The sequence below is a fragment of the Dasypus novemcinctus genome, chromosome 12 (assembly GCF_030445035.2).
Source record: "Dasypus novemcinctus isolate mDasNov1 chromosome 12, mDasNov1.1.hap2, whole genome shotgun sequence".
NCBI lineage: Eukaryota > Metazoa > Chordata > Mammalia > Cingulata > Dasypodidae > Dasypus > Dasypus novemcinctus.
Window position 1 is genome coordinate 21,458,088 of NC_080684.1, and position 18,236 is coordinate 21,476,323.

Genomic DNA, 18,236 nt, shown 5'->3' on the forward strand with positions numbered 1-18,236 from the left:
TGCCATCCCCAATGAGTGGGTAACCAAGGACAGTTTTGTAAAGGTGTGGAGGGGACACTGAGCTTTATTCCCCTGAGGAGGAGGGCCCAGGGAAGAATGGTCAGCGTTTCTGGCAGTGCTGGGAGAGTGTTTGGTGGTAAGGACTGCATTTCCAAGAAGGTATATAGAAGCCTTTTCCCACAGCCTGAGGTAAGGAGCAACCTGCTCAGGAAAACTTGAGCATGGCTGAGGGAATGTCTTCCTGTATTATGAGCCTTTGTCCAGTCAAGGGTCCTCTACCAGTATGGCTTATGTCAAGGGTCTCTAAAATGGGATCTACCCATCCTGGGGAGGCCATTTGAGTACAGGAAAAATATTAGAACTTTTATTTATTTTTTATTTAGTCCTTTAAAAATATCCACTTTGTACCTTTTCATAATTAATATAATAGTTCAATAATACGTGTATACAGATTATGAATAAATATATCCACATAGTGATACTCAAATGTCAACCTGATCAGTCCACGACCAAGAAAGTTTGGAGACCACCATCTTAAGTCACTGCTCCTCACTCAATGCGGCAAGGAAAGAAGCTCTATGCCAAGCATTTTCTTTATAACCTTACAAAATCCAGTGAGTCATGTAATGTTCTCCCCATTCAAACATGTGACAGAGCAGGGATTTGATCCTAGATCTGCCACTAAAAGAGGCCCATGTTTTTTCTTATATTAGGAACCATCCAGTCCTCTACCAAAAGCTTTGACTGTTATCCAGGACTTCTGGAAGTATGCTTGAATCACTGAGGAACTACTCCTACCAATTACTCCAGGCACCCTTTTTTTTTTTTCAAGATTATACCATTAGTATGTGGATATCAGTTCTACAGAGAGGGAGGGAAAAGTATTTCTCTTACCAAATGTTTTTGTAATTTATTTGTAATACACTCTAAATAAACCAGAATTTTCTTTTCCTTCCCATTTCCTCTAAACCCTTGAAATTCTTAACTATCCAATTCTTTCACAATTGCTGTGTATAATATAATATTATTGTATAATAATTTCTATAGGTTTTGCTCTATGAAAACCTTCCCCAAACACTTGCCTTTTTCGTTTGTCTTTACACCAATCTTGCCCCTACCTACCACCCTAACCTCAATCTAGCTCTCAAATCCTTTCCCTTCAACCCTGGCCTCTCCTTTACTCAAGTTAGGGGGAAAAGAAGGCTAAGTGAAGAGAGCCAGACCTTGAGCGTCAGAAAGGCCTGACTTCAAACCCCCACTCTGCCCCCTCCAGTTAGGTACCAGTAGGCAAAACTAGACCCCCTGAGCCCCAGCTTTCTCAAGTTTTCTCAAAAATGTTTAAAACAGTTGAGAGGATGATGGTGCTCATGAAATATGTCATTCCTTCTCCCTCTAGAGGATATTTGGGGAAACTACCCTAAACTTAGTCTAAATAAACTTTTTTTTTCATCTTTAAACTTTATCTTTAAATAAGTCTTAGATTAAAAATAAGTTATATCAAAAACATATGGTGAGGGAAGCAGACTTGGCCCAATGGATAGGGCATCCGCCTACCACATGGGAGGTCCAAGGTTCAAACCCAGGACCTCCCTGACCCACGTGATGAGCTGGCCCACGTGCAGCACTGATGTGTGCAACGGAGTGGCCATGCCATGCAAGGGTGACCCCCCGTGTACAAGAGTGCCATGCACAAGGAGTGCTCCTCGTAAGGAGAGCTGCCCAGCACAGAAAAAGTGCAGCCTGCCCAAGAATGGCTCCACACACACGGAGGAGCTGACGCAGCAAGATGATGCAACAAAAAGAGACACAGATTCCCGGTGCCGCTGATAAGAATAGAAGCGGTCACAGAAGAACACACAGCGAATGTACACACAGAGAGCAGACAACGCGGGGGAGGGGGGGAGAAAGAAAGAAATCTGTAAAAAAAAAATTTGATGAACACATTGAAGTATTGCTTATTATCCATGGTCTATAGTTTACATAATGGTTTACACTTTGCACAGCACAATTTACAGGTTTTCACAAAATATATTTTGTCCTGTATTCCACCCAATTCTTCCCTCACCCTTCCTTCAGATCATCTGGTGACTCTTACCTTTCCATCAGTGTTACAGGCTCTTCTGTTACTAGAATAATAATAAGTCGACTTTGGTCCACAGTTGCTTTCCCCTTTCAGTGTCCAAGGATTTGGGGATGGTGGTGCTCACGCTGCTTACTATTGAGAAGAGGACTGATTCAGCGGGGCAGATGAGTGGCAAAGCCTTGCTTGCAAGTTGCAGATACTCTATTTTTGGAATGGCCATTGCTATCATCCTCATTTTCTTAGATGTCCTGAGTGTGTCTGACGAACTGTAGGGGAGGTGTTAGCTGCCACGCTGTTGAGATTCAGGGTAAAAATACACTCTTTATCCTTGATCTTTCTTACTAATTTCTAACCCTTAGGTGCTTTGTACCTGTCACACTATGCCACTCAATTCTGCAGTAACCTGATAAGGGAGGTGCAGCTTTACTATCCCTAATCGACCAGGGGAGCCATGCTTCCCAGCTAAGGGCTAGGCAGCAGGCGCCGGATCCCAGGGCTCCCGCCCCACCTCTATGCTCTGTCCTTCCTTTCACTGCCAGCTACAGGGCTCTTCACCACGGTGACACCTTCCCTCCCATTCACCCTGGCCTCTCAGCCCCATGGCCACACGCCAGAGCTCACCTTCTGAAAGCAAACTCACATGTGTGACTCTTGGATCACATTTGCTTCGGCTCTTCCTTCCATTTGTGTTTCTTCCATCCCAGTCAGACCCTGTCCCATGATGCTGCATGGGCTTGTAAATATTTAACATTTTAAGTCGGGTGTATTCTACTATATTTTAATTATTTATGTTTTAAATGTTCATTGAGATAAAACTTACGTTTTTGGGTTTTTTTAAAGATTTATTTTTATTTATTTTTCTCCCCTTCTCCCTCCCCCCACCCCACCCCCATTGTCTGCACTCTGTGTCCACTTGCTGTGTGTTCTGTGTCTGCTTGCGTTCTTGTCAGCAACACCAGGAATCTGTGTCTCTTTTTGTTGTGTCATCTTGCTACATCAGTTCTGCATGTGTGCGGCACCACTCCTGGGCAGGCTGTACTTTTTTTGCACAGGGCAGCTCTCCTTGCAGGTGCACTCCTTGAGCATGGGGCTCCCCTACATAGGGCACACCCCTGCATGGCACAGCACTCCTTGCACGCATCAGCACTTCGCTGGGCCAGCTCATCACATGGGTTGGGAGGCCTGGGGCTTGAGCCCTGGACCTCCCCATACAGTAGGCAGATGCTCTTATCTGTTGAGCCAAATCCACTTCCCAAATTCACATGTTTTTGAGATAAAATTCACATAACATAAAATTAATCATTTTAACCATTTTAAAGTGTACAATTCAGTGATTTTTTAGTATAGTCACAATGCCGTACAACCATCACACTATTTGATTCTAAAACATTTCCCTCACCCCAGAAAGAAGCCCTTTACCTCCCAATTCTCCCCTCCCCTCAGTACCCTGCAGCCACTAATCCACTGTCTGTTTCTTTGGATTTGTCTATCCAAAACATTTCATATAAATGGAGCCATACCATATTGTCCTTTTGTGACAGGCTTCTTTCATTCAGGATACTGTTTTAAGTTTCCTTCACGTTGTAGTGTGTATTAATACTTCATTTCTTTTTTTTTTTAATTGTGGTAAAATACATATAACATAAAATTTGCCATTTTAACCATTTTTAAGTGTACAATTCAGTGGCGTTAATTATATTCACAATGTTGTGCAACCATCCCCACTTTCTATTTCCAAAACTCTTTCTTAACCCCAAATAGAAACTCTGGGCCCACTAAGCATTAACTCCTCATTCCTTCCTCCCCCAGCCCATGGTAGCCCCTAATCTACGTTCTGTCTCCAGGAATTTGCCTATTCTAACTGTCTCGTATATGTGAAACCATATAATATTTATCCTACATCAGTCCTTTTTATGGCTGAATGAACTCCTTTGTGTGGCTATACCACATTAGTTTATCCATTCACTGATGGGCATGTGGGTTGTTTCATGCTTTAAATTTTTATTGGATTATAACTTACATTAAAGTGTACTCAAGTTTTTGTGAGGGGAAAAAAAAAAAAAGGAAACATGCTCTTCTAAAAAGAAAACACACTAGAGCGACCTAGTGCTTGAAACTGCCTCTCTGGTCTGCTTCAGTCTGGAACAGTTTCTCTGACTTTCATGACCTTAATATATGTACAAAATTACAGAGCAGTTATTTCGGAGGAATTCTCTCTGTTTGGATTTGTCTTCCATTTCCTCCTGGTTGGGTTCAGATCATGCACCTCGGCAGGAGTATCACCCCAGGGAGGCTGGCTTCTCATTGCCGGGCAAATCAGGGGCCGCCTGCTTTCAGTTCTTGCCATTGCCGGTGATCGTCACTTCGGTCACTCGATTGAGGGGATGTCTGCCAAGCTTCACCACTCTACAGCTACTCTCTCTCCCTTTGTAGGAAAAACCTGAGGGTGCAAAAAAGTGAAAAATAATTTTAAAAAACTGAAGATGCATGTCATAATCTCTAAGGTAAACACCAAAAGATCATGTTCAACAAACTTAATAGAAAATAATAAAATAATAAGGAAAGAAGGCAAGAAAGGAGAGAAAAAAACACATAGAATGGGGGAAAAAAAACAGAAAACAAATAATAAGATGGTAAATTTGAACCAAACTGTATAAATGGTGGTATTAAAAATAAATGAACTAAGTACGTCAAATAAAAGATCAAATGGTTTTTAAAAGAAAAGGAGGGAAGCAGATTTGGCCCAATGGATAGGGCGTCCGTCTACCACATGGGAGGTCCAAGGTTCAAACCCCGGGCCTCCTTGACCCGTGTGCAGCTGGCTCATGAGCAGCGCTGATGCACGCAAGGAGTGCACCCCGTAAGGAAAGCTGCCCAGCACAAAGGAAAATGCAGCTTGCCCAGGAGTGGAGCGGTGCACACATGGAGAGCCGACACAACAAGATGACACAACAAAAAGAGACACAGATTCCTACAGAAGATTACATAGCGAATGGACACAGAGAGAGCAGACAACTGGGGGAGGGGGAAGAGGAGAGAAATAATAAAAAAAGAAAAAAAAAGAAAAGAAAAGGAAAAATCCAACTATATATTGTTTACAGGAGACACCTTTTAAAGCTACAGAAAGGTTGAAAGTGAAAGGAAAAAAAAGGTATAGCATGAAAGCACTAACCAAAAAAAAAGTTGGTGCAGTTATATTAATATCTGACAGGTAAGATTTAAGGCAAGAAGTATAACCAGAGATAAAATGGGACATTTCATAATGATGAAAGTGTCAGTCTACCAGGAAAATATAACATTTCTAAACTGCATAGCTTATATATATATATATTGCATAGATTAAAAATATATTAAACAAATATTGATAAAAGGAAAGGAAAAATGGTCGAATCCACAATCAAATTGTTTTGAAATATAATAATTTTGGGGACAGTTTATGAACAGCTAATAAAGTTGACATGTCTTTTTGAGACATTAAACATGTATACACATTCCTCCTTACCCAAATATAAGCCATCCCTAAAAACATATTGGATAACAGGAGTCTGAATTTCATTCTTCTGTTTTACCCCATTTTTAGTGTTTAGTGTACTTTACTGAAATATTATCTTAAAAAATATATAGTGGGAAACGGACTTTGGCCCAGTGGTTAGGGCGTCCGTCTACCACATGGGAGGTCCGCGGTTCAAGCCCCGGGCCTCCTTGACCCGTGGGCAGCTGGCCCATGCGCAGTGCTGATGCACGCAAGGAGTGCCCTGCCACGCAGGGGTGTCCCCCGCGTAGGGGAGCCCCACGCGCAAGGAGTGCACCCATAAGGAGAGCCGCCCAGCGCGAAGGAGGAAGCAGCCTGCCCAGGAATGGCGCCGCCCACACTTCCCGTGCCGCTGATGACAACAGAAGCGGACAAAGAAACAAGACGCAGCAAAAAGACAGAAAACAGACAACCGGGGGAGGGGAATTAAATAAATAAAAATAAATCTTTAAAAAATATATATATATAGTATATATTTTTATATGCCATAATGTATATATAATGCATTTTTACTACCCAGACTGTTTTTTAATAACTAGAACAGAGAATGCCCTAGGAATTTTGTGTAAATTATTGTATTACTTTAATTGGGAAAAATAATAATGTGTTCCTCACCTACTTTAAAACATAATTCAATTTCTCCAAATACACTTAAACCCCCACGTAAGTACTTTTGTCTCCTGGTTGCCAAAACAAATACCATCCAATGATTGGCTTAACTACAGGAATTTATTGACTCCCAGTTCCAGGGGCTAGAAGGCTTGCTTCCTGCTGGGGTCAGTGCCTTCTGGCAATCTTCGGGGTTCCTTGGCTTTTCTGTCACCTGGGAAAATACATGGCTGCATCTTCTTTCTTTTCTGGGTTCCGTTGACCTCATTCTCTGGCTGCTCCCTGTGGCTTCTCTGTGTCTGACGTTCACCCTACTTATAAAGGACTCTAGAAATTCAGGTTAAAGCCACACTGATGCAGTTGGGTCACACCTTAACTGGGTCCACCTTGAAGAAGTCTTATTTGCAATGAGCCACACCCACAGGGCCTTTTGTAAGGAACGTGATTCATTCCCAACAGCAATATTCTACCAATAATATCTGCATAACACGAAGAATTTGGAGTACCCCTTACCTGGGTGTTTTAGTTTTAACAACCTCAGGTGTGGGTATTGTGGCGGCAGCATTTTTTAGCAGATCTTCTTTGTTTCTGCCAGGCTTCTGGGGTTTGGTGGATCCCAGCATCACCATGCCTGCTGTCCCCCAGAAGTGACCGACCAAGGGGAGTTTCTTTTATTTTTTTAAGACATATTTATTTCTCTGACCCTCCCCCCCACCAACCTTCTTCCTCTAGCAAAAAGAGCCAGAAGCCAGAAGAGTGGGCAATGTTCCTAGCCTAATTGAGAGAGTACCTGGGATTTTTAAAATTGTTTAAGAAAAAAAAAATTTCTTGAGTACCCGTTTTCAGTGGTGGCTACTGCATCTCTAAGTAGTCTAGAAACTTTTTCCAATAGTCTGTGTTCCGGGGCTGCCCTGCCGAGGACAGGTTTTCCTTACAATAACTCCCAAGACGGAGAAAACACGTGGCTTCCAGGCCAAGAGGGTGACGGTTCTGATCCTCTCGGAGGGGACACAGCCCTCGCCCTTTGTGTCTCTTCTTTCAGCTTCTTCTTATTTGTATTTTCTTACTACAATTAAACTATAATCCCATCAAAAGCATTAGAACGATAAGCACGCCGTCTGATAAGGAGACTACCATCACCTAGGTTGTGAATAAGATGAGAGGCTTTTTGTTTTCCTGGAAAGCGTGTGAAACTGCTACACTTAGAGTCACAGGGAAACCTCTGCCAATGCTGAATGTGCCGCTGGGAGCAGCATGTGGCTGCTACTGTGGTCTTTGGAAATGCATCCTTGACTTCCGAGGAGCCCTTGGACCTTCCTATTTTCCCTGCCATTCCTTTGTAGGTCTTCAGGTGGCTTCAGAGCAGAAGTCAGGTGGATGACAGACTCTTCTGTTTTGTCGCCATGGTTTTATTCAGAGAAGAAAGGAGCACAGCTGATGCTTGAACAGCAGGCTTTCTTCCCACCTGTTGTAACTTGAGAAAAAGCTAACGGGAATCTGAGATGGACCAAGAAAAGGGACTGGAAAAGCCTCGTACTCACCAGAACTGATCAAATGATTTCTTATTGCAGCAATGCTGCAACTGCAGCTTTGCTGTTTGACACAGTTTAGAATTTGACTTTTCAAACCGCATTGCTTTTAAATTAATAGGTGTATTAGTTAGGGTTCTCTAGGGAAACAATCAACAGGAGATATTCTTAAATATATAAGATTTTTATAAAATTCTCTCGCATGACCATGGGAATGCACAAGTCCAAATTCCACAGGGCAGGCTGCAAACCAGGGTCTCCGATGAACGTCCTTGATGAGTTCCCAGGAGATGCTGGCTTGTCCAAAGTCAAGCTGGAAAATTCTCTCTGAATACTAAAATCACTTCCCCTTTTAAGGCATTCAACCAATTGGATAAAACATTACTCATTGCTGACAGCAATCTCCTTGGTTGATTGCAGATGTGATCAGCCATCTAGGCAATAAACTCAGTAGTGACTAAAGTCCATAAATGTCCTTGTATTACAATTAGCCCAGTGCTGCTTGACCAAACAACTGGGCACAATTACTTGGCTGAGTTAACACATTAGCCTGACATCACAGTCCCCCCCTTGTCAACTTGGCAACCATACACATCACCTTAAACCATATTTAGTCTCTAAATAAAAATAATAACAGATATGCATATATATATTTCTGCCTAACAATATTCAACAGTCCTGCATACAACTAGAAACACATTCATTCCCTACATAAGAGGGTGCAAGTCCTTGGATAATATTCACTCTTAAACTTGACATCCTTAAATACTATGACATGAAACTAATACAACTTGTCATGTGATAAGGGAAAAGGTTAGGGAAGAAAACAAAAGATATTCATTTTACGTACATATACAATCATACTCATAATAAAACCAGGAAGAAAGATTCAGGACCATTACAGTCCTTGTTTCTGTGACTGGTCAAGTGGTCAAAGTTCACATTTATCTCTACCTTCTTCCACTACCCATTCCATGTTCCCATTACCCCCAACAAGCACCTCAGCTGGACGTTGTTCTTTGCCTGGTGGGGTGACCCAAACTTTCATTCCAGAAGACTCTGGGCCATTGTTATTTCTGCATGGATTGGGTTGTTTCAATTTCCCTTTGACTTTAATCTAGGGCCTGGCAGTACTAGGAGACACCCTAAAGGATCTCCTGTATTCCAGGCAAACTATTCTTTATCCCCATTTTGTAGATGCAGTCTTATTTCCCCTTGAGAGTCAAGATCAATCACACCAACCAGGACAGTAATTCTCTTCTTTGCCTGTTGATTCAGAGGTAAGAAGAGCCCAAAGTGGCCAAGTGGCAGTCTTAACTTCCACTTCAGTAGAATCATTGTTGTGTTCCTGGTACCAACACTCCTCCTTTTGGAACTAAGACCTGTAGACCAGCAGAGCTTAAGGTTGCAGGGACAGGAAGCCAACATTTTCCTAGTGGATCACTAGGGGAATAGTGAGTGGTACCATTCCCATTTCAACCCCTTGATTCCTGGAACCATGAATCCTGGCTATGAGAGAAACAGCACTATAGAGTGGATACTCATTTAGAGTATACACAGCCTCCTGGGCAACATTGTCCCAACCTTGCAAGGTATTGCCACCATTATTGAGTTTTCAAAAGGCCATTCCACCATTCTATCAAATTCAGCTACTTCAGGATGATGAGGAACATGGCAAGACCAGTGAATTCCATGGGTATGTGACCATTCCAGCATATCATTTGCTGTGAAATGCATTCCTCGATCAGAGGCAATGCTGTGTGGAATGCCATGGCAGTGAATAAGACATTTACTAAGTCCACAAATGGTAGTTTTGGAAGAAGCATTGCGTGTAGGGAATGCAAACCCATATCCATAGTGTATTACTCAGCCAAAGAGGTGCTAAGACAAAATACCAGAAATTGGCTGGTTTCTATAAAGGGTATTTATTTGGGGTAGAAGCTTACAGTTACTAGGTCATAAAGCATAAGTTACTTCCCACGCCAAAGTCTTTTACCACGTGTTGGAGCAAGATGGCTGCTAATGTCTCCCAGGGTTCGGGCTTCCTGGGTTCTTCTTTTCCCTGGGCTTGCTTCTTTCCAGGCTCAAGTTTTCTCTCTTCCCAGAGACTGCGTCTCTTTCCTCACAACCAAGCTCCTCTGTATGCTTACTTCCTGGGGCTTGCTTAAAACTCCAGCATCAAAACTCTAACATCAAAACTCCAACTCTGTCCTTTGCCATGTCTTTGATCTGTGAGTCCCCACCCACCAAGGGCTGGGGACTCAACACCCTACTGACATGGCCCAATCAAAGCCCTAATCATAATTTAATCATGCCCAGGTATAGACCAGTTTACAAACATAATCAAATATCTATTTTTGGAATTCATAACTCTATCAAATTGCTACACTCCACCCTCTGAATTCCAAAAAGACATAACAATATTTTTTAAAAACTTGAATCAGTAACTATGCAAGTACTAAATCACATCACAATCAATTTAAAGAAGTACAGTTTGTCTTGGGGCAAAGTCCTGTCTGCTATAGACCTCTGAAACTTACAAAACAATTTATCTGCTTCCAATACACAAATGGACAGAAAAAGGATGAACATTTTCATTACAATAAGGAGAAATTGGGAGGAAAACATGGTCAAGGGTCCATGGCATTTCAGTAAACCTGCAGGACATGCTTTATTAGAGGTCAAAGTCTGAGAGTCATTCTTCTTTTTAATTTTTATTTTTTTTAATTTTTTTTTTTAACTATTACATTAAAAAAATATGAGGTCCCATTCAACCCCACCGCCCCCACCCCCCACTCCCCCCACAGCAACACTGAGAGTCATTCTTAATATGATGGTTTCTTCTCCTCGGTGGCCATTTCCTTGGTTCCACCCTCATCAAGCATCTTAGTGTTGACCAGGCTCTAGACCTCATCCTCCAAGAGCATTGGGGTGACTACCACACCTTACCCAATCTTTGGGTTAGAGACTTAACCCCCCTATTACAGTGAGGTGAAGGCAACATCTTCCCTAACCTTTGGTATACAGGCTCAACCCTCTCAGAGCAATGAATTGAACATCTGGCCTTCCCTACTCCATGGGGGACAGACCCACCCCTCTCAGACCTGTGGGGTGCTGACCTTAACCATCCTAATCCTTGAGGAAAGTACTCCACCCTCTCTGTACCCTGGAGTGGCAAAAGTCTCCCCAAACATTGGGTGGAAACATCTACCCTCTTCAACCGCTGGGGCAAACTCACCCTCTCTGTACACATGGATGGGGTTTCTCTCTTGGCCCAAGGTGATGCTTAATTCTATATCTCAACTTCCATGGTTTTCCTCTTAGAGCTGTTTCTCCTTCAATCTCTCCTTTCCATGTCCCTTTTAGTCCAAGCTGACAGTGGTTTTTTTTTTTACAGCTCTCTCAAAAAAACTTGTTGGTTTAGCATACAGGAAGCAGGGGTCCAAGTCATCAGACAGTAAGACTTTCCACAAATCTTCCCTAGGTAACTGCATCTTCAATCTTGATTGACAAGTTCCAAGTTTAGTTAAGTTCTCAAATGGGGCACTATCATCTGGGAGCTCAATTTCCAGGGGCTTAAAATGAGTTTCTGTTTTCTTTGTGCCCAACAGTTCAGTTCACAGCATATCTCTTTCATATAGCATTTTGCTATAAGCTGCAAGGAGAAGTCAAGCCACATCCTCTGGGTTTACTTTGGAAAGTTCTTCAGTTAAATGTCCAGGCTTACCATTTTCAAATTCTGCCTTCCATACAACACCAAGATTAACCTTGCTAAGTTCTCTGCAACTTCTAAACACGAATCACTTTTCCTCATTTCCAATAATAGTTTCATCATTTATTTGTAAGGCATCAAAAAAAGTGTCTTTAGCATCCATATTGCTATCAACAGTCTCTTCGAAACAATCTAGGCCTTTTCCATCAAGCATTTCACAATTCCTTCAAAAACTACTCCTTACCCATTTATAAAACTGTGCCAGCATTTCGTTAATTGCAAAAGCATGAACCCACTCTCTGGTACCAAATTCTGTATTAGTCAGCCAAAGGGGTGGTGATGCAAAATACCAGAAATCAGTTGGTTTTTATAAACTGTATTTATTTGGGGTAGAAGCTTACAGTTACCAGGCCATAAAGCATAAGTTACTTCCCTCACCAAAGTCTTTCGCCACTGTTGGAGTAAGATGGCTGTTGATGTCTGCCAGGGTTCAGGCTTCCTGGGTTCCTCTCCTCCCGGGGCTTGCTTCTCTTTCCTCACAACCACGCTCCTCTGTGTGCTTACTTCCTGGGTCTTTAGCTCAAAACTCCAACACCCTCCTTTGCCGTGTCTTTTATCTATGAGTCCCCACCCACCAAGGGGCAGGGACTCAACAGTATACTGACATGGCCCAATCAAAGCCCTATCATAATTTAATCATGCCCAGGTACAGACCAATTTACAAACATAATCCAATATTTTTGGAATTCGTAACTATATCAAACTGCTACACGTAGTATTTGTCTATTCCAGTTGAAGCAAAGCACTGTCCCTTCCATGATGGAAGTGGCCCAATGTAATCAACCTGCCACCAGGTAGCAGGCTGATCATTTCAGGGAATTGTGCCTTATCAGGGACTGAATGTGGGTGTCTGCTGATGGCAGATTGGACACTCAGCAGTGGCTGTAGCCAGCCTTGATGAAGGGAAGTATATGTTGCTGAGCCCATGCATAACGTCCATCCCTACCTCCATGACCACACTGTTCATGAGCCCATTGGGCAATGGCAGGGGTGGCTTGAGAAAGAGGCTGAGTGTTAGCCACAGAGTGGGTTGTCTTATCCACTTGATTATTAAAATCTTCCTCTGTTGAAGGCACCCTCTGGTGAGCATTCACGTGGAATACAAATATTTTCATGTTTTTGCCCGCTCAGAAATGTCTATCCACATACCTCTTCCCCAGACCTCTTTGTCACCAATTATCCAATCATGTTCCTTAAGAACCACCCCACCTCTGATACCAAGCTATATTAGTAAGCATTCTCTAGGGAAACAGAATCAACAGGAGATGGCTTTAAATAGGATAAGATTTTATAAAATTCTCTCATGTCACTGTAGGGATGCACAAGTTCCAGTTCCACAGGGCAAGCTGCAAACCAGGAGCTCCAATGAAGGTCCTTGATGAGCTCCCAGGAGACGTTGGCTGTCTGAAGTCAAGCTGGAAAATTCTCTCTGAATGTTGAAATCACTTCCCCTTTTAAAGCATTCAACCGATTGGATAAAATGTTACTCATTGCTGACAGCGATCTCCCTGATTGATTTCAGATGTAATCAGCCATCTATGCAATCAACTCACTGGTTAACTAAAGTCCATAAATACCCTTGTATTACAATTAGCCCAGTATTTGCTTGACCAAACAACTGGGCACAATTACCTGGCTGAGTTAACACATTAGCCTATCCATCACAGTAGGAAAGCATTTTAAATTAATAGAAAAGGAGCGTTTGCTTTTTGAACTCAGTACTAAAATATATACGTGCATATATACTTGCATAAATATATATATAACCCCTAATTAATTGGTGAGGAGAGGGAAAGCCATGAAAAGATCTTGATTACTTCCAATATGTGAAACCATGCATTTAAAAAAGCATTAAACCTATTTAGACAGCACTTCTTGGAGTGAATATACTCTTTTAAAAGTTTCCATAAAAGTGAAAATGTAAAGAGCCCCTGGGAAGTGAGAATATTCCTTTCAATTCAGGTTTACATGGTCATAAATAAGCAGGCCTCTTCTTAATTTTAATATCTTAAAAAGAAACCTGAGAGAATATGTAAGCTCACAGACAGAAAGTAGAGAACAGGTTTCCAAGGGGTGGACAGCAGGGGGAATGGGGAATTAATGCATATGGTTTCTGGTTTCTGGTATATGGTTTTTTTATCTTGTATATGATTTATGTGTGGGAAGATGTTCAGAAAATGGACTGATAGTCAGATGAATAGATAGGCATCAAATATAGTATATTAGTCAGCCAAAGGGGTGCTGATGCAAAACACCAGAAATTGGTTGGTTTTTCATAAGGGGTATTTATTTGGGATAAGAGCTTACAGATACCAAGCCATAAAGCATAAGTTACTTCCCTCACCAAAGTCTATTTTCATGTGTTGGAGCAAGATGGCTGCCAACGTCTGTGAGGGTTCAGGCTTCCTGGGTTCCTCCTTTCCAGGGTCTTGCTTCTCTCTGGGTTCAAGGTTCTTTTCTTCCCAGGACTTGCTTCATCCTGGGCTCAGGGTTCCTCTCTTCCTGGGACTTGCTTCTGTTTCCTCTGTGACCTTACTTCCCAGGGCTCCAGCTTAAGGCTTCAGCATCAAACTCCAACATCAAAAACCTTCAACTCTGTCCTTCACCATGCCTTTTATCTGTGAGTCCCCATCCACCAAGGGGTGGGGACTCAGTGCCCTAATGATCTGGCCCAATCAAAGCCCTAATCATAACTTAATCATACCCAGGTACAGACCAGATTACAAACATAATCCAATATCTATTTTTGGAATTCATAACTATATCAAACTACTACATGTAGCAAAATGTTAAAACTAATGGATCTGAGTATCTGGAGGTGTTGTAGATTGTTGGAGTTCTCTGTATGTGGTTCATATTGTTTTTGTAACTGTCCTGTAAGTTTGAAAGTCTTTCAAGATAGAAAGTTTTTAAAAGGAGAAAAAAATTTAAACCACACATTTGGAAAATTTATTGGAGGCAGGGAAAGAACTCAGAAACAGGAAGCAGATGTGACTCAAGCATTGTGTGCCTCCCTCCCACATGGAAGGTCCCAGGTTTGATTCCTGGTGCCAGTTAAGAAAAAAACAAACAGACAATGAACAAAAAAAAAAAAAAAAAAAAAAAAATGAGCAAACAATGAGCAAACAGATGAGGGAGCCAAAAAATTAAAATTAAAAATAAACATTTTTAATTTAAAAATTCTAAAAAAAAAGAAAAAAACCCAGAAACAGAAACCTGGATGTCATCATATGATTACATCAAAGTAATGCCTTCCCTCTTAGGACTGGAAGGATAGTTTTAAAAGAATGTTAAACTTCTGACAGGAATTATTGACACCTTTGTAATTTATGTGTGTGTATTTTTTTAATTTTTTATTGAAGATATCATTCATACATAAGCACACATAAACAATAAATGTATAGTAAAGATTGTGAACTTAAAAAATAAACATACATAACATCACACAGGGGTCTCATACATCACCCCTCCACCAACTCTTTGCATTGGTGTGAAACATTTGCTACAAACTATACAAGAGCATCATCAAAATATTATTACCAACTATAGTCCTTATCTTACATTTGGTGTATTTTTCCCCCCACCCATACTATTTTTTTAAATATATTTTTGTTACAGATATTGTGAACTTGCAAAAGAATCTTACAGATGTGTAGATTTCTCAAACAACTCCACACCCTGGTGGAACATTGGTTACAGATTATAAGACAATATCATCAGACTATTACCACAATCATGGTCCACAGCATACATTTTGGCACACTTTTTCCATACACCTCCATTATCACAGTACGGCTTTGACATTGATGCAAGAATATTATAGTACTGCTGTTAACCACAGTCTATAGGTCACACCCATTGTAGTTTTCCCATGCTTCTCCATATTCCCATCACCCTGCAATAGTGATATATATCTGCTCTAGCTAACTTAAGGACTCTCTTGCATTTGTACCATTAACCACAATTCTCAACCACCTCTGGATTCACTGTCTTATTCAGTCCTTAGACTATTCTTTAACTTTCTTTCTATTGACATTTACTTCCCCTGACTACCTTTTTCAGCCACAATCCCATTTATTAACCAGTTGCTACTCACTTTAATGTGTTACTATCAACTCTATCCATCTCCACACTTTCACAAGCAAGTTAATTAAAACTTTTACATGCATTAAGTATCCATAGTTCTTCTCAACCCTCCTCTTATCTCCTAATAACCTATACTCTAGGTTATAATTCCTTGTGTTTATTATTTGTATTTAGTTCATATTAATGAGACCATGCAATATTTGTCCTTTTGTGTCTGGCTTACTTCACTTAGTCTAATGTCTTCAAGACTCATCCATGTTATCACATATGTCCCAAATTCATTTCTTCTTACTGCAGCATAGTGTTCCATCATATGTATATACCACATTTTGTTTATCCATTCATTGGTGGATGGACACAGGTTGTTTCCATCTTTTGGCAATTATGAACAACACTGCCCTGAACAGTGGTGTGCAGATGTCTGTTTGTGTCATAGTTTTTAGTTCTTCTGGGATATATTCCTAGTAAAGGAATTGCTGGATCATATGGCAGTTCTATATTTAGCTTCCTGAAGAACTGCCAAACTGTCTTCCACAGAGGCTACACCATTTTACACTCCCACCAACAGTGAAGGAGTGTTCCTATTTCTCCACATCCCCTCCAGCACTTACTGTTGTCTGTTTTTTTAATAATGGTCATTCTATGTGTTGTTAGATGATATCTCATTGTTGTTTTAATTTGCATTTCCCTAATAGTGATATGGAACATTTTTTCATGTGCTTTTTGGCCATTTGTATTTCCTCTTTGGAGAAATGTCTATTTAAATCTTTTGCCCATTTTTTAATTGGGTTGCTTGCCCTTTTATTGTTGAGTTGTATGATCTCTTCATATAGAATGGAAATCAAACCCTTATCAGATAAGTGGTTTCCAAATATTTTCTCCCATTGACTGGGCTGCCTTTTCACCTTCTTGATGAAGTCCTTTGAATCACAGAAATGTTTAAGTTGGTGGAGGTCCCATTTATCCATGTTTTCTTTCATTGCTCATGCTTTTGGTATAAGGTTTAAGAATCCATTACCTACCATCAGGGCTTGAAGATGTTTTGTGTATGTTTTTTATTTTAAGATTTATTTTATTTCTTTCTTTCTCCCCACCCCCTTGTTGTTTTTTACTTTCTGTGCCTCTTTGTCTTCCTTATTTCTTTGGGAGGCACTGGGAGCCAAATCCAAGACCCCAAATGTGGGAGGGAGGTGCCTAATCACTTGAGCCACCTCAGCTCTCTGCTTTTGTTGTGTCTCTCATTGTGTTTTCCCTCCCTGAATCCCCTGTTGCATCATCTTGTTGTGTCAGCTCACCATGCCTGCCATCACATTAGCTCATTGCCTTCTTTAGGAGGCTCTGGAACCACTGCTCCCTGCTTTGTTGAGTCTCTCATTACACTTTTTCTCCTTGTGTCTCTTGTTGTGTCAGCTTGCTTCACCTGCCCATCGTGCCAGCTCTCTGTCTTCTTTAGGATACACCAGGATCTGAACCAGCAACCTCCCATGTGGTATGCAGAAGCCCAGTTGTCTGAGCCATATCCACTTCCTGGAACCAGGTTGCTGGTTCAGATCCTGGTGCCTCCTAAAGAAGACAGCAAGCTGGTGCAACGGGCAGGTGCAGCAAGCTGACACAACAAGAGACACAAGAAGAAAAGACATAATGAGAAATACAACCAAGCAGGGAGCAGAGGTTCCCAGTGCCTCCTAAAGAAGACAGTGAGCTGATGCAACAGGCAGGGGTGGCAAGCTGACACAAGAGACAGGGGGGAGGAAGAAGAGAATGAGAGACACAACAAAGCAGGGAGTGGAAGGAGATTAGGCACCTCCCTCCCACATTGGTGGTCCTGGGTTCAACTTCCCATCCCTCCTAAAGAAACAAGGAAGGCAAATGACTCAGCAAGTGAAAAACAACAAGGGGATAAGGAGAAATATATAAATTAAATAATTTTTTTTAAAAAAGAGGCAAACTTTAATTTTAAAAAATTAATAGTCTTTGTGAGGGAAGGTTTAACATCTGAGTGCTTAATATGCGCAAAGTACAATGTCTAGCACTTTCTTTACTATTTGAAGCAGCTCTATAAGTTAAATGATTCTCTGTCCCCATTCAAGCATTGCAAGAGGCAGAATTTAGATTCAATTCTACAGAAAACCTCAGTCAAAAGAAGCCAGAGCTTTTTCCCTAGTAAAAACCAACTGACCCATTTGAAGAGGAAGCGCTCCCAAAGTGTTGACAGTCATCAGTGCCTTTCTGGAAATGTGCTCGGATAATGGAAGAACGCTCCTGTTTAAATTCTCCACATTTTTCTCTCTCATTGAGAGGACAGGGCAGGAGCATTTCACAAGCACACGAAGGTTTCCTTTAGCTCACATTCTCTCACCTTGTTTCAGAGGAGAGTTTTGTTTTCTTTCGGTGTTCATGTGTTTATCATAGAACCAGCACACTTCAAAAACTGGTCTCATGATCACCGACAATATGTCAGCCATGCTCACAGGGACTGGGAGCCAAGCTTCCGCACAGGCGTGGGAGAACTAAAAGGTAAATACATCGAAGGCTGTAAATCCCGTAATACTTGACGAGTATATTGGTTCAGCTAATGGTTACTGAGCGCCGGTTCCAGGCTGGCCCGCTGCTCTCCCCACCTGC

The 18,236-nt window shown here is 41.5% G+C and overlaps 1 protein-coding gene across 2 annotated transcripts in view; it reads right to left on the reverse strand.

Annotated features, from left to right (window-relative positions):
- Positions 1-3,687: 3,687 nt before the first annotated feature.
- The window catches only part of LOC101425712 (17-beta-hydroxysteroid dehydrogenase type 6), a 93,360-nt gene continuing 78,811 nt past the window's right edge, over positions 3,688-18,236 (reverse strand). Inside the window, exon 4 of one of the 2 annotated variants that reach the window (XM_023591029.2) lies at positions 3,688-4,523. In XM_023591029.2, coding sequence (XP_023446797.2) covers positions 4,417-4,523 — 107 coding nt within the window. In that variant the 3' untranslated portion in view covers positions 3,688-4,416. The remainder of the gene's footprint in view (positions 4,524-18,236) is intronic. The other variant, XM_058307938.2, reaches the window with a different exon arrangement.